The sequence below is a fragment of the Ranitomeya imitator genome, chromosome 2, assembly GCF_032444005.1.
Source record: "Ranitomeya imitator isolate aRanImi1 chromosome 2, aRanImi1.pri, whole genome shotgun sequence".
NCBI classification, from domain to species: domain Eukaryota; kingdom Metazoa; phylum Chordata; class Amphibia; order Anura; family Dendrobatidae; genus Ranitomeya; species Ranitomeya imitator.
This window is the reverse complement of record NC_091283.1, coordinates 495,197,887-495,215,180: the sequence shown is the minus strand read 5'-3', so window position 1 is coordinate 495,215,180 and position 17,294 is coordinate 495,197,887. Positions and strand designations below refer to the sequence as shown.

Genomic DNA, 17,294 nt, shown 5'->3' with positions numbered 1-17,294 from the left:
AATGCAGGATCTCCTGGCGCAAGGGAAAATGCCCAGTCTTGAGGGTCACCACGCAACAACGAAATAATGATTTTTACTTGTTGAACGGGGTCACCAGAGGAGCGGGGTTTCAAAGCTAGAAACAGTTTACAATTATTTTTGAAATTCAGAAACTGAGATCTATTCCCAGAAAATAAATCAGGAATAGGAATTCTAGGCTCTAACATAGGATTCTGAACCACAAAATCTTGAATGTTTTGTACCCTTGCAGTGAGATGATCCACACAAGAGGACAGACCTTGAATGTCTATCTCTACACCTGTGTCCTGAACCACCCAAAGATCTAGGGGAAAAGAAAGACAAAACACAGTGCAAAGAAAAAAAAATGGTCTCAGAGCTTCTCTTATCCCTCTATTGAGATGCATTAATACTTTGGGCCAGCTGTACTGTTATGACCTGGTGGTTAGGAGCACCAGGAATGACCTGATGGTTAAACTCACAGGACAAGCTCTGGGAAGTGGAAACTTTGCTGACCGCAATCCCTAATCCTATCACACACACTAGAAATAGCCATGGAGCGTACCTAACAGGCCTAGATGCCTCGGCACAGCCTAAGAACTAGCTAGCCCTAGAAATAGAAAATAAAGCCTACCTTGCCTCAGAGAAATTTCCCAAAAGGAAAAGGCAGCCCCCCACAAATATTAACTGTGAGTTAAGATGAAAGTCACAAACACAGAAATGAAACAGGTTTACAAAGGGAGGCCAGACTAACTAAATAGACAGAGGATAGGAAAGGTATATTTGCGGTCAGCACAAAAACTACAAAAGACCACGCAGAGTGTGCAAAAAGATCCCCGCACCGACTCACGGTGCGGAGGCGCCACCCTGCATCCCAGAGCTTCCAGCTAGCAAGACAAAATCATGAAAGCAAGCTGGACTAGAAAACCATGAACAGAAAATAACAAACAGGGATTTAGCTTCTTGCAGGAAGAGACAGGTCTCCAGAAAGATCCAAGAGCGAACTGAACCAGCACAGGAACATTGACAGCTGGCATGGAGTAACGATCTGAGTGGAGTTAAATAAAGCAGCCAACCAAAGGATAAACCACGTCACCTGTGTAAGGAACCTCAGAAGCAGCAGCTTCACTCACAGCCACCAAAGGGAGTCCATGGACAGAACTCGCCGAAGTACCATTCACGACCACAGGAGGGAGTTCAACAACAGAATTCACAACAGGGCGCACAGGGGGAGAGAGGGGGGACATTACCGGGAACTTTATTTTAACAACAAAAAAAATAAAAAAACAATGATTTTTCATTTCTTCGCTCCAGCGAACGCTGCTGGAGAGAAGAAATGAATGGGGCTTCAGCACCACAAGCTGGGGGGACAGTGCTTATTGTAGAGCTGTCTCCTGCACAGCACACGGACTGCACACGGACAGCATCAGGCTCGGACTGGCCCACCGGAGAACAGGAGGATTCTACGGTGGGCCCAGGGACTAACACCTGCAGGCATACTGGCCAGCAGCTGCCTAGGGCCCCGACTGCTTTAAGGGCCCCTACTGCTCCAGGGGCCCCCAGCCATGGCTATGGGGCCCCTGAGTCAAAGGGGCCAGCCCTGTGCCAGCCTAGCAGCAGCTGGAGACAGGATCCTGTCCCCGCTGCTAAAGCAAAATGAATATTCACGCTTCCCCATGCCCCTATGGGCATGGAGAGGCATGAATATAATTTCTTCTTAATAGCAGGCAGCGTTAGCCGCAGGCTGCAGCTAACGCTGCCCGCAGGTGAAGCCCCACCTCCGCGCTACATACACACACACCTGCAAGCACACAGACACACGGCACAGCTCATCCTGGGGTCCTGTTTCCTGTCAGACAGCCCAGCTGGATTACGTCATCATCCAGAGCGCTGTCTCAGACAGAAAGATGCCGGTGAGGAAGAAGCTGCCAGGATGTGCTGCTGCTGCAGGGAGGGAAGGTGAGCTGTGCTATGTGTCTGTGTGCCTGCGTGTGTGTATGTGGTGCGGTGCTTTGTGTGTGAGTGTGAGCGAGTGATGCGGTGCTGTGTGTGTGTGTGCATGTGAGGAGCGGTGGTGCTGAAGGACAATGATATTGGTGGGGAGGCAATGATGGTGGTGGATGATGATGGCGGTGGGCGGAGATAATGATGGAGGTGATGGGGAATGATGGTGGGGGAGGCAATGATGGAAGTGATGGGCAATGTTTATGGGGGGAGGCAATGATGGAGGTGATTAGGCAATGATGGTGGGGGAGGCAATGATGGAAGTGATGGGCAATGATGGTGAGGGGAGGCATTGATGGAAGTGATGGGCAATGATGGCGGTGGGGGAGAAAATGATGGAAATGATGGGCAATGATGGTGAGGGGAGGCAATGATGGAAGTGATGGGCAATGATGGCGGTGGGGGGAGACAATCATGGAGGTGATGGGCAATGACGGTGGGGGAGGCAATGATGGAGGTGATGGGCAATGATGGTGGGGGAGGCAATGATGGAGGTGATAGGCAATGATGGTGGGTGAGGTAATGATTGAGGTGATGGGCAATGATGGAGGTGGGGGGAGGCAATGATGGAGGTGATCAAGTGGGCAATGATGGTGAGTGAGGGAATGATTGAGGTGATGGGCAATGATGGAGGTGGGGGGAGGCAATGATGGATGTGATGAAATTGACAATGATGGTGGTGGGGAGGAGGCAATGATAGAGGTGGTGAAATGGGCGGTGATGTGGTAGTGGGGGAATGATAAGCGGGGTATGGGAGAAGGCAGGCAATGATGGGGGTGAAGAGGGGCTGCATTATACTTTATGAGGGGGCTGCATTAAATTCCGTGGGGGGACTGCATTCTCAGGGGACTACATTATATTCTGAGGGTTACATCATACTATATGAGTGGGCTACAGTATACTCTATGGTGGGGCTGCATTATACTCTGTGGTGGGGCTGCATTATTCTCTCAGGGGACTACATTATATTCTGGGGGGACTACATCATACTATATGAGGGGGCAGCATTATGCCCTATGAGGGGGCTACAGTATACTCTATGTGGAGCTGCATTAAATTCTGTGGTGAGCTGCATTATACTACAACCCCTGGCAAAAATTATGGAATCACCAGGCTTGGAGGATGTTCATTCAGCTGTTTAATTTTGTAGAAAAAAAAGCAGATCACAGACATGGCACAAAACTAAAGTAATTTCAAATGGCAACTTTCTGGCTTTAAGAAACACTAAAAGAAATCAAGAACAAAAAATGGGGTAGTCAGTAATGGTTACTTTTTTTAACCAAGCATAGGGGAAAAATTATGGAATCACTCAATTCTGAGGAAAAAATTATGGAATCATGAAAAAAAAAAAAAAAACACTCCAAAACATCACTAGTATTTTGTTGCACCACCTCTTGCTTGTATAACAGCTTGCAGTCTCTGAGGCATGGACTCAATGAGTGTCAAACAGTACTCTTCATCAATCTGGCTCCAACTATCTCTGATTGCTGTTGCCAGATCAGCTTTGCAGGTTGGAGCCTTGTCATGGACCATTTTCTTCCACTTCCACCAAAGATTTTCAATTGGCCGGTGATTCCATAATTTTTGCCAGGGGTTGTATATGAGGGGGGCTGCATTATACTCTATGAGGGTGCTACATCATATTCTATGGTGGGGACTGTGTTATACCTGATTGGGTTGCATTATATTTTGTGGGGTGCTGCATTATATTCTATGAGAGGGGGCTGCATTATATTTTATGAGGAGGCTACATTATTTTATGAGGGGGGCAACATTATATTCTATGAGGGAGCTACATTATATTCTATGTGGGGATGACATTATATTCTATGAGGGGGCTACCCCTCTATGATTCTACTCCAACTCCTGTTACATAATTAGGACGTGTACTACCTTATATTATACCTTGATATTAGCATGTTTTACCACACAATTGGTGGTCTTGTATTTATGTCTATGTTGCTATATAGTGGGCCCCAAGAATGATTTTCTCTGGTGGGCCCAAGGTGCTCCAGTCCGACGCTGGACAGCATCCGTGTGCGGTATGTGTTTTACATGGACCCATTGACTTTAATGGGTCCATGTGATCCGTGCGTTCCCACAAACACTGACATGTCTCCATGTTTTTCAAATGGACACACGGTCCGTGAAAACACGCTGACATGTGCAGAGACACATTGATTTTAATGTGTCTACGTGAGTCAGTGTCTCCGGTACGTGAGGAAACTGTCACCTCACGTACTGGAGCCACTGATGTGTGAAATCGGCCTAATTGGAACAGCATCTCAGGGGTGTGCTCAATTTTTTTTTCTTATTATACAATGAGACACACCATTACATAGTACATAGTAGGTGCACAATTCTAAGAATTTCTCAGCTCAGGAACATTTTTTTTAACACATACAATTGTGGAACTTATTCCAAGATCTATTGATTAAAATGTACTTTGTTCACAGGACAACACATTTAGGGAGCAATGAGGGTGCAGATAAAAGAGACATTCATGTCTTTGACATGATCTTGACCATGTTACTTGATTTTCAAACTGTCATTACACAGTTATATGAGTTTGGAGGGAAACAGACAGTTCACCATTTGGATGATATACCAATTGATGTGATCTCTTTTTTTTTAGGCCAAGCAAGAATGTCTAAGTCTAACACAATTCGGACTAAGATCATTTCGATTTTTGCAATATTTTTCATCACCTTGCTTAGCTTCATCATTTATCTTAAGGTAGGTTCTCACTGAGATTAGTAATCATGCTTTTCATAAGGTTTTAACTTGTGCAACATAACAAATATTGCTAATTTTTCGTCAGCCAAAGGACTTTCAAAACCTACACAGCCAGTATATCTCTATGTGGAAACAGGCACAAAAAGCAACCCAGACAACTGAACCAAAGAGTATAGAGGTGCAAATAAGTGAGCTAATGAGTCTCATAAATCGAACTGTTCCAAATGTGGATTTTAGAAATTTAAATGCAACAACCAGTGCAAAAAATAGCAAGGCAACCATCGTAGATGAGAAACCTACTTACTGTGTTGGAGACACCATAACAGTTCGGCTGGAGATGTATAACTACTTGGGTGAAAAGAAAAACAATGGAGGAGATTTTTTACGAGCTCATATTTATTCACTAAAACTTGAAGCTGGAGCCTCTGGGGAGATTAAAGATTTTAACAATGGGACCTATAATGTGTATTTTACTCTATTTTGGGAAGGTGAAGTGAAGATCTCTGTTCTCTTGATGCATCCCAGTGAAGGAGTCTCTGCTTTATGGAAGTCAAGGAACCATGGATACAAATATATCAAATATACCGGTAAATTTCTCAACAAAATTCAAGCGGTCGAGACGGAATGTGGATTTTCCTTAGAAACAAAAGAAGAGAAATGTAACTACGTGGATAGAAGATATGGAGAGTTCTTCTACTGCATTAGACCTCCTGGTGTAGCGTGTGAGGCTTTCATATATTTGAAAAGTGAAAACAGTCCTTATACCAATCTTACCAAAATTCAGAAGAATCTCTTTACAAGGTAAAGTCTGATTTCAATTGCATTTAAATGCATAGAAATATATTTTGCTCATTTATTAGATGAATTGCTTGACTTGAGGTGGTTATATTTGAACAAATGAAGTTGATAAGCTCCATCAAACAGAATTAAATAGACAGCAGCAGGCGGTGTGACTTCATTGCTATAACATAAGCAAGGAGGGTTATTGACGAATTGTAACCTTGAGACAATTCAAAGAGGGGTGCCCTCAAGGAGTCTTTATTGTTTTTACTTACATGACTATAATGGCTAGTGAGTGAGGACACCTGTGTCCTCACAGGTGCTGCTGTGCAATATCATGACTACATGTATGTCGACTGATGCGGCTTCAGTATTTGCTACATCTTGACACTCCACACTGGCACTCAGGACACAGTACCACACTGGCTGCGAAGAGCCAGGAGCAGGAACCGGATTAACAGAGGTGTGTCCCGACTAATGCCACACTGCCATACCTCCCATCTTTTAAAAAATGGCCATGCATTTCAGTGTATATAGCATGCTTTGTCAATTTTTTTTTTTTGTTCACAGTGAGTAAATCACTCGCCTAACCCTACCCAGGATATTATATGTGCCCATGCTGAAAATGTTCATAGTGAGACATATTAACGTTCTCACCCACTGCAATAACACTTTTATAACCCACAACATAGTATGAATCCCCACTGTGTCCCCCCACAGAGTATGAAGCTCCCACAGTGTCTTTCACTTTAAGTATGACTTCAGACATACAGTATAATGTCCCCCGTTTCCCTTACACACAAAGTATGATGCCTCCACAGTGTCTACAAACATAATATGATGCCCCAAGGGCAGCGTCGGACTGGAGCACCTTGGGCCCACCAGAGAAAATCATTCTTGGGGCCCACTATGTAGCTACATAGACGTAAATACAAGACCACCAATTGTGTGGTAAAACATGCTAATATCAGGGTATAATATAAGGTAGTACACGTCCTAATTATGTAACAGGAGTTGGAGTAGAATCATAGAGGGGTAGCCCCCTCATAGAATATAATGACGCCCCCACATAGAATATAATGTAGCTCCCTCATAGAATATAATGTTGCCCCCCTCATAAAATAATGTAGCCTCCTCATAAAATATAATGCAGCCCCCTCTCATAGAATATAATGCAGCACCCCACAAAATATTATGCAACCCCATCAGGTATAACACAGTCCCCACCATAGAATATGATGTAGCCCCCCTCATATACAACCCCTGGCAAAAATTATGGAATCACCGGCCTTAGAGGATGTTCATTCAGTTGTTTAATTTTGTAGAAAAAAAGCAGATCACAGACATGGCACAAAACCTAAAGTCATTTCAACTGGCAACTTTCTGGCTTTAAGAAACACTAAAAGAAATCAAGAACAAAAAATTTGGTAGTCAGTAATGGTTACTTTTTTAACCAAGCATAGGGGAAAAATTATGGAATCACTCAAATCTGAAGAAAAAATTATGGAATCATGAAAAAAAACAAAAAAACAAAAAAACAAAAACACTCCAAAACATCACTAGTATTTTGTTGCACCACCTCTTGCTTGTATAACCGCTTGCAGTCTCTGAGGCATGGACTCGTCATCAATCTGGCTCCAACTATCTCTGATTGCTGTTGCCAGATCAGCTTTGCAGGTTGGAGCCTTGTCATGGACCATTTTCTTCCACTTCCACCAAAGATTTTCAATTGGATTGAGATCCGGTCTATTTGCAGGCCATGACATTGACCTTATGTGTCTTTTTTCAAGGAATATTTTCAGTTTTTGCTCTATGGCAGGATGCGTTATCTTTTTGAAAAATGATTTCATCATCCCCAAACATCCTTTCAATTGATGGGATAAGAAAAGTGTCCAAAGTATCAACATAAACTTGTGCATTTATTGAAGATGTAATGACAGCCATCTCCCCAGTGCCTTTACCTGACATGCAGCCCCATATCATCAATGACTGTGGAGATTTGCTTGTTCTCTTCAGGCAGTCATCTTTATAAATCTCATTGGAATGGTACCAAACAAAAGTTCCAGCATCATCACCTTGCCCAATGCAGATTTGCTATTCATCACTGAATATGACTTTCATCCAGTCATCCACAGTCCACTATTGCTTTTCCTTAGCCCATTGTAACCTTGTTTTTTTCTGTTTAGGTGTTAATGATGACTTTTGTTTAGCTTTTCTGTATGTAAATCCCATTTCATTTAGGCGGTTTCTTACAGTTCGGTCACAGACGTGACTCCAGTTTCCACCCATTCATTCCTAATTTGTTTTGTTGTGTATTTCCTGTTTTGGAGACATATTGCTTTAAGTTTCCGGTCTTGATGCTTTGATGTCTTCCTTGGTCTACCAGCATGTTTGCCTTTAACGACCTTCCCATATTGTTTGTATTTGGTCCAGATTTTAGACACAGCTGACCGTGAACAACCAACATCTTTTGCAACTTTGCTTGATGATTTACCCTCTTTTACAGAGTTTGATAATCCTCTCCTTTGTTTCAATTGACATCTCTAGTGTTGGAGCCATGATTCATGTCAGACCCACTTGGTTCAACAGCTTTCTAAGGTGTGATCACTCATTTTTAGATGCAGACTAGCAAGCAGATCTAATTTGATACAGGTGTTATTTTTGAGTATGAAAATTTACAGGGTGATTCCATAATTTTTTCCTCAGAATTGAGTGATTCCATAATTTTTCCTCTATACTTGGTTAAAAAAGTAACCATTACTGACTACCCCATGTTTTGTTCTTGATTTCTTTTAGTGTTTCTTAAAGCCAGAAAGTTGCCATTTGAAATTACTTTAGTTTTGTGCCATGTCTGTGATCTGCTTTTTTTTTCTACAAAATTAAACAACTGAATGAACATCCTCCAAGGCTGGTTACATAGTTATTAAGGTTGAAGGAAGACTTTAAGTCCATCTAGTTCAACCCATAGCCTAACCTAACTTGCCCTAACATGTTGATCCAGAGGAAGGCAAAAAAAAACCATGTGGCAAAGAGTAAGCTCCACCTTGGGGAAAAAAAATTCCTTCCCAACTCCACATACGGCAATCAGACTAGTTCCCTGGATCAACGCCCTATCAAGGAATCTAGTGTATATACCCTGTAACATTATACTTTTCCAGAAATGCATCCAGTCCCCTCTTAAATTTAAGTAATGAATCACTCATTACAACATCATACGGCAGAGAGTTCCATAGTCTCACTGCTCTTACAGTAAAGAATCCGCGTCTGTTATTATGCTTAAACCTTTTTTCCTCCAAACGTAGAGAATGCCCCCTTGTCCCTGTTTCAGGTCTATGATTAAAAAGATCATCAGAAAGGTCTTTGTACTGTCCCCTCATATATCTATACATTAACATAAGATCACCCCTTAGTCTTCGTTTTTCCAAACTAAATAGCCCCAAGTGTAATAACCTATCTTGGTATTGCAGACCCCCAGTCCTCTAATAACCTTGGTCGCTCTTCTCTGCACCCGCTCCAGTTCAGCTATGTCTTTCTTATGCACCGGAGACCAGTACTGTGCACAGTATTCTAAGTGTGGTCGAACAAGTGACTTGTATAGAGGTAAAATTATATTCTCCTCATGAGCATCTATGCCTCTTTTAATGCATCCCATTATTTTATTTGCCTTTGTAGCAGCTGCCTGACACTGGCCACTGAATATGAGTTTGTCATCCACCCATACACCCAGGTCTTTTTCATTGACGGTTTTGCCCAGAGTTTTAGAATTAAGCACATAATTATACATCTTATTACTTCTACCCAAGTGCATGACCTTACATTTATCCCCATTAAAGCTCATTTGCCATTTATCAGCCCAAGCTTCTAGTTTACATAAATCATCCTGTAATATAAAATTGTCCTCCTCTGTATTGATTACCTTGCAGAGTTTAGTGTCATCTGCAAATATTGAAATTCTACTCTGAATGCCCCCTACAAGGTCATTAATAAATATGTTAAAAAAAGAGGGCCCAATACTGACCCCTGTGGTACCCCACTGCTATCCGCTACCCAGTCCGAGTGTGTTCCATTAATAACCACCCTTTGTTTCCTATCCCTGAGCCAGCTCTCAACCCACTTACACATATTTTCCCCTATCCCCATTATTCTCATTTTATGTATCAACCTTTTGTGTGGCACCATATCAAAAGCTTTTGAAAAGTCCATATACACTACATCTACTGGGTTCCTTTGGTCCAGTCCGGAACTTACCTCTTCATAAAAACTGATCAAATTAGTCTGACATGAACGGTCCGTAGTAAACCCGTGCTGATACTGGGTCATGAGGTTATTCCTCTTCAGATACTCCAGTATAGCATCCCTTAGAATGCCCTCCAGGACTTTACCCACAGTAGAGGTTAAGCTTACTGGCCTATAATTTCCGAGTTCAGTTTTTGTCCCCTTTTTGAATATTGGCACCACATTTGCTATACGCCATAATTTTTGCCAGGGGTTGTAGTATAATGCAGCTCACCACAGAATTTAATGCAGCTCCCCATAGAGTATACTGTAGCCCCCTCATAGGGCATAATGCTGCCCCCTCATATAGTATGATGTAGCCCCCCCAGAATATAATGTAGTCCCCTGAGAGAATAATGCAGCCCCACCATAGAGTATACTGTAGCCCACTCATATAGCATGATGGAACCCCCAGAATATAATGTAGTCCCCTGAGAATGCAGTCCCCCATGGAATATAATGCAGCCCCCTCATAAAGTATAATGCAGCCCCTCTCCACCCGATCATTGCTTGCTTCTCCCCTACCCCCTTATCATTCTCCCCACTACACCATCACCGCCCATTTCACCACCTCTATCATTGCTTCCTCCCCCACCACCATCATTGTCAATTTCATCACATCCATCATTGCCTCCACCCACCATCATTGCCCATTTGATCACCTCCATCATTGCCACCCCCCACCTCCATCATTGCCCATCACCTCAATCATTGCCTCACCCACCATCATTGCCTATCACCTCCATCATTGCCTCCCCCCACCGCCATCATTGCCCATCACTTCCATCATTGCCTCCCCTCACCATCATTGCCCATCACCTCCATCATTTTCTCCCCCACCGCCATCATTGCCCATCACTTCCATCAATGCCTCCCCTCACCATCATTGCCCATCACTTCCATCATTGCCTCCCCCACCATCATTGCCTAATCACCTCCATCATTGCCTCCCTCCATAAACATTGCCCATCACTTCCATCATTGCCTCCCCCACCATCATTACCCATCACCTCCATCGTTATCTCCACCCACCGCCATCATCGTCCATCACCACCATCATTGCCTCCCCACCAATATCATTGTCCTTCAGCACCACCGCTTCTCACATGCACACACACAGCACCACATCACTCGCTCACACTCACACACAAAGCACCGCACCACATACACACACGCAGGCACAAAGACACATAGCACAGCTCACCTTCCCTCCCTGCAGCAGCAGCACATCCTGGCAGCCTCTTCCTCACCGGCATCTTTCTGTCTGAGACAGCGCTCTGGATGATGATGTAATCCAGCTGGGCTGTCTGACAGGAAACAGGACCCCAGGATGAGCTGTGCCGTGTGTCTGTGTGCCTGCAGGTGTGTGTGTATGTAGCGCGGAGGTGGGGCTTTACCTGCGGGCAGTGTTAGCTGCAGCCTGCGGCTAACGCTGCCTGCTATTAAGAAGAAATGATATTCATGCCTCTCCATGCCCATAGGGGCATGGGGAAGCGTGAATATTCATTTTGCTTTAGCAGCGGGGACAGGATCCTGTCTCCAGCTGCTGCTAGGCTGGCACAGGGCTGGCCCCTTTGACTCAGGGGCCCCATAGCCATGGCTGGGGGCCCCTGGAGCAGTAGGGGCCCTTAAAGCAGTCGGGGCCCTAGGCAGCTGCTGGCCAGTATGCCTGCAGGTGTTAGTCCCTGGGCCCACCAGAGAATCCTCCTGTTCTCCGGTGGGCCAGTCCGAGCCTGCCCAAGGGTGTTCGTCATATAAAATATGATGCCCCCACAGTTTCCACCCCACACATATCATATGTTATGTGACTAGAAGTTCCTTCCTGGTTCTTCAGCCTTTACCCAGACCGAATCCTGAAGAAATCTGACAACTCCCTGCTTCACCATTGTAGTCAAGCATATCTGTGTCTAGCAAACATGTTAACTTTTGCACAGAATCTGAAAACTAAGAACAACAAAGTTAATGGAACCTAAATAAACTACACAATTTTGCTAATCTGGTGCTAGAATAAGACCGGGTGCCCATGGCTCTGAGCCCACATCTTTCCCAGCACATGTCAGCTACTTTAAACAGCTGATATGTGCCCCTATCAACCGCAGATCAAATCGTAATCCATCCGTGGATTTTAGCCTGTTAAATGCCGCTGTTAATCTCTGACAGCGGCATTTAGTATGATCGCTCCGGAAGTGCATCACTTATTTAGCTGATCGGCACCCTGTGTCACATGACCATGGGTCGCCGATGGGCTGCCATGACAACACTGGGTCTGCACAGGCAATCTGATCATCACCTCGGTCTAGCAGAGGCAACCAGATCATCGCAGCTTCTAGTCTCCCATGGAGGCTATTGAAGCAAGTGAAAAGTAATAAGAAAAATTCTAAAAATATAAAAAAATCAAAAAAATCTATAAAAGTTCAAATCACCCCCCATTCGCCCCATTCAAATACAACAATGAAAAAAAAAAATACACATATTTAGTATCGCCGCATTCAGAAACACCTAGCCTATCAAGATATAAAAATAATTAATCCGATCGGTAAACGGCGTACAAAAAAAACCGCCAGAATTATGTTTTTTTGGTTGCCGCAACATTGCATTAAAATGCAATAATGGCTGACCAAAAGATCTTATCTACAGCAAAATGGTATATTTACAAACTTTAGCTGGGCATGCAAAAAATAAGCCCTCACCCAGTCCCAGATCACCAAAAATGGAGACATTACTGGTCTCTGAAAATGATGCAATGTCTTTTTTAACAAACTTTGAATGTTTTTTTCACCAATTAAATAAAAAAAGAACCTATACATATTTGGTATCTGCAAACTCAAAATGACCTGGAGAATCATAATGGCAGGTCAGTTTTAGCATTTTGTGAACATGGTAAAAAAAAAATTGTGGAATTGCACTGTTTTTTGCAATTTCATAGCACTTGGAATTTGTTACCTGTTTTCCAGTACACAATATGGTAAAACCAATGGTGTTGTTCAAAAGTACAACTTGTCCTTTAAAAAACAAGCCCTCACATGGCCATATTGATAGAAAAATAAAAAAAGTTATGGCTCTGGCAAGCAGGAGAGCAAAAGACAGAAGCGCAAAAACAAAAATGGGCCGCAGCATGAAGGGGATAAAGGAAGTGAGTGACTCATATAGTTACATAACTAGGGTCAGTGACATGTTAGAGGTGCCATTACTGTCAATGAAATGTCTTTTGCATGGAGAGTTGCCTATTACCAAGAAGAGTGAGGTTAAAAAGGCACCATCAAGACATTGGGACAGATGGAAGGTAAATATTAAAAAATGAGCCATCAGGAACACATAGGGTCTATCAAATGTAGCAATGTATAGACAGAGCCAGCACAGTGCCTGTTGGGCAGGGAGGACCATTGCAAATGGAAAGAAAACCCTAAGAAGAAGCAAGGTACATGGCTTGGGTAAGCTGGCGGCAGGAACATGAATTACCAAGTACTATTGATTGCCAGAGATTCTGCAATGATGGAACAACAGGTTTGCTAGCATTTGTTGGGGGGTTCACAAACAAGCTCAAGAAACACCTACTTAGCTTTTATAGGAACAGAAAACAATCTAGCAGTGATGCACTTCACAAAGTCTGCTGTCCTCACTATTAACATCAGTGCAGGGGGCTGTAGGAGATACTGGAATCCTCCCCCTGACTATACTGCTGTAGGACTGGGTTCATATGTTGTAGTAATATGCTGTGTGATATGATTCCACGTGTTTGACCAAGCTTTCGCAAACTGCAGCAGGGATTTTGGCCCACTCCGCCATACAGATCTTCTTCAAATCTTTCAAGTTTCAGGGCTGTCGCTGGGCAACAATGAAGTTTCAGAATCCTCCAAAGACTTTATATTGAGATGAGGTCTAGAGACTGGCCTGCCACTACAGGACCTTGAATTGCTTCTACGGAGCTGCTATTTAGTTGCGCTGGCTATGTATTCTGGGTCAATCCATCCTCCCTTCAATATGGCACAGTCGTACTGTCCCCTTTGTAGAAATGCTCCCCAAAGTATGATACTTCCCCCACCATGATTCACGGTTGGGACAGTGTTTTGGTGAATGTATTCATCCTCCTTCTTCCTCCAAATACAGCGAGTGGAGTGGATTTGATACCAAAAAGTTTTATTTCGCTCTCATCTAACCACATGACCTTCTTGCATGCCTCCTGTACGCTACCCAGATGGTCACTGGCAAATCTCAAATCTGCCTGGATATGTGCTAGTGTGAACATGGGGACCTTCCATGCCCTGCAAGATTTTAATCCATGAAGGCATGGTGTGTCATACTAGTGGTAATATTGAAGTTCTTCAGTGTAGTTCTGGGCTAATTTCTAACCTTTCTTAGAATCATCTTTGCCCTGCGAGAAAAGATCTTGCATGGAGCCCCAGACCGAGGAAGATTGACAGTCAGTGTAACAACTCTTCACGAGTGTCCCCGGGACCAGGGGCGCATTCCATATCCATAAGGCTAGGGGAGTCCCAGCTCGCCCTGTTCCCCGGATTACTTCTGATAGTGAAGACGAGGTGGCCACATACCTTGCCTTAGGTACTGAAGTCCCCTTCCCCCACCCAGGAAAGAAGGGAGTAGTAGTGTACCATAATACACCAGCCAGACTACCAATGTAATATGAACAGAGGCACCTTTGCCCTATGGGAGGTGACTGAGCAAAAAGTGTTTCCTGTTGCTATTCCCAGGTTCCCTGTACCTTTGGGATTGTACTCCATCTGTATCCTGCTACTCTTGTCTGTTTCATCAGTGTGCCAGCTGTGCCTTCCTATGTCTCCTTGGACGATGCCTGAACTCCTGCTGCCAGTACCTATTTGCTCCAGCTCGCTACCTGGTTCTTTCGCTTGCCTCCTGCCAAATTCATCGCTACTGGCTACTCCTGCCAGTCCGCTGGGTCAGCTTCTACATTTCCAGGGTCTAAAAGGAGGCAGCACTGTTATGACCTGGTGGTTAGGAGCACCCGGAATGACCTGATAGTTAAACCACATACAGGACGAACTCTGGGATGTGGGAACTCTGCTGACCGCAAGCCCTAACCCTATCACACACACTAGAAATAGCCGTGGAGCGCTAGTCCTGACCAGACCTAGGCGCCTCGTCACAGCCTAAGGGCTATCTAGCCCTAGAGAAGGAAAATAAAGCCTACCTTGCCTCAGAGAAATTCCCCAAAGGTAAAGGAAGCCCCCCACATATATTGACTGTGAGTAAAAATGAAAGTCACAAACGCAGAAATGAAACAGGTTTCAGCAAAGAGAGGCCAGACTTACTAAATAGACAGAGGATAGGAAAGGTAGCTTTGCGATCAGCACAAAAACCTACAAAAGACCACGCAGAGTGTGCAAAAGACCTCCGCACCGACTCACGGTGCGGAAGGGGCCACTCTGCATCCCAGAGCTTCCAGCTAGCAAGACAAAATCATGATAACCAGCTGGACAAGAAAACAGTGAACAAATAATGACTATCAGGAACTTAGCTTCTGCAGGAGAAGGCAGGTCACCAGAGAGATCCAGGAGCGAACTGAACAAATGCAAAAACATTGACAGCTGGCCTGGAGTAAAGATCTGAAAGGAGTTAAATAGAACAGCCCACCAAAGGATAAACCACATCACCTGTGTAAGGAACCTCAGAAGCCGCAGCTTCACTCATAGCCACCAGAGGGAGCCCATAGACGGAACTCGCCGAAGTACCATTCACGACCACAGGAGGGAGCTTGACAACAGAATTCACAACAGTACCCCCCCCTTGAGGAGGGGTCACCAAACCCTCACCAGAGCCCCCAGGCCGACCAAGGATGAACCAAATGAAAGGCACGAACAAGACTGGCAGCATGAACATCAGAGGCAAAAACCCAGGAATTATCTTCCTGACCATAACCCTTCCACTTGACCAGGTACTGGAGTTTCCGTCTCGAAACTCGAGAATCCAAAATCTTCTCCACCACATACTCCAACTCCCCCTCGACCAATACCGGGGCAGGAGGATCAACGGAGGGAACCATAGGCGCCACGTATCTCCGCAACAACGACCTATGGAACACATTATGGATGGCAAAAGAAGCTGGAAGGTCCAAACAAAATGACACAGGATTAAGAACTTCAGAAATCTTATATGGCCCAATAAAATGAGGCTTAAACTTAGGAGAGGAAACCTTCATAGGAACGTGACGAGATGACAACCAAACCAAATCCCCAACACGAAGTCGGGGACCAACACAACGCCGGCGGTTAGCGAAACGTTGAGCCTTCTCCTGGGACAATGTCAAATTGTCCACCACATGAGTCCAAATCTGCTGCAACCTGTCCACCACCGCATCCACACCAGGACAGTCCGAAGGCTCAACCTGCCCTGAAGAGAAACGAGGATGGAAACCAGAATTACAGAAAAAAGGAGAAACTAAAGTAGCCGAGCTGGCCCGATTATTAAGGGCGAACTCAGCCAAAGGCAAGAAGGACACCCAATCATCCTGATCAGCAGAAACAAAGCATCTCAGATATGTCTCCAAAGTCTGATTAGTTCGTTCGGTTTGGCCATTAGTCTGAGGATGGAAAGCCGAAGATAAAGACAAATCAATGCCCATCTTAGCACAAAAGGACCGCCAAAACCTCGAAACAAACTGGGAACCTCTGACCGAGACGATGTTCTCTGGAATGCCATGCAAACGAACCACATGCTGGAAAAACAATGGCACCAAATCAGAGATGGAAGGCAATTTAGGTAAGGGTACCAAATGGACCATCTTAGAGAAGCGATCACAAACCACCCAAATGACCGACATCCTTTGAGAAACAGGGAGATCAGAAATAAAATCCATGGAAATATGCGTCCAGGGCCTCTTCGGGATCGGCAAGGGCAAAAGCAACCCACTGGCACGAGAACAGCAGGGCTTAGCCCGAGCACAAGTCCCACAGGACTGCACAAAAGAACGCACATCCCGTGACAAAGAAGGCCACCAAAAGGATCTAGCCACCAAATCTCTGGTACCAAAGATTCCAGGATGACCAGCCAACACAGAACAATGAATCTCAGAGATAACTCTACTAGTCCATCTATCAGGGACAAACAGTTTCTCCGTAGGACAACGGTCAGGTCTATCAGCCTGAAACTTTTGCAGCACACGCCGCAAATCAGGGGAAATGGCAGACAAAATTACCCCTTCTTTAAGAATACCCGCCGGCTCCGGAACACCCGGAGAGTCAGGCACAAAACTCCTTGACAGGGCGTCAGCCTTCACATTCTTAGATCCCGGAAGGTATGAAACCACAAAATCAAAACGGGAGAAAAAGAGCGACCATCGAGCCTGTCTAGGATTCAAACGTTTGGCAGACTCGAGATAAGTTAAATTTTTGTGATCAGTCAAGACCATCACGCGATGTTTAGCTCCTTCAAGCCAATGTCGCCACTCCTCAAATGCCCACTTCATGGCCAACAACTCCCGATTGCCCACATCATAATTGCGCTCAGCTGGCGAGAATTTTCTAGAA

At 44.6% G+C, this 17,294-nt stretch overlaps 1 protein-coding gene across 2 annotated transcripts in view; it reads left to right on the top strand.

Annotated features, from left to right (window-relative positions):
* Positions 1-17,294, top strand: part of LOC138664641 (NXPE family member 2-like) — a 245,655-nt gene that overhangs the window by 91,356 nt on the left and 137,005 nt on the right. For both annotated transcript variants that reach the window (XM_069751524.1, XM_069751525.1), the window contains exons 2-3: positions 4,637-4,737; positions 4,823-5,538. In XM_069751524.1, coding sequence (XP_069607625.1) covers positions 4,648-4,737; positions 4,823-5,538 — 806 coding nt within the window. In that variant the 5' untranslated portion in view covers positions 4,637-4,647. The remainder of the gene's footprint in view (positions 1-4,636; positions 4,738-4,822; positions 5,539-17,294) is intronic.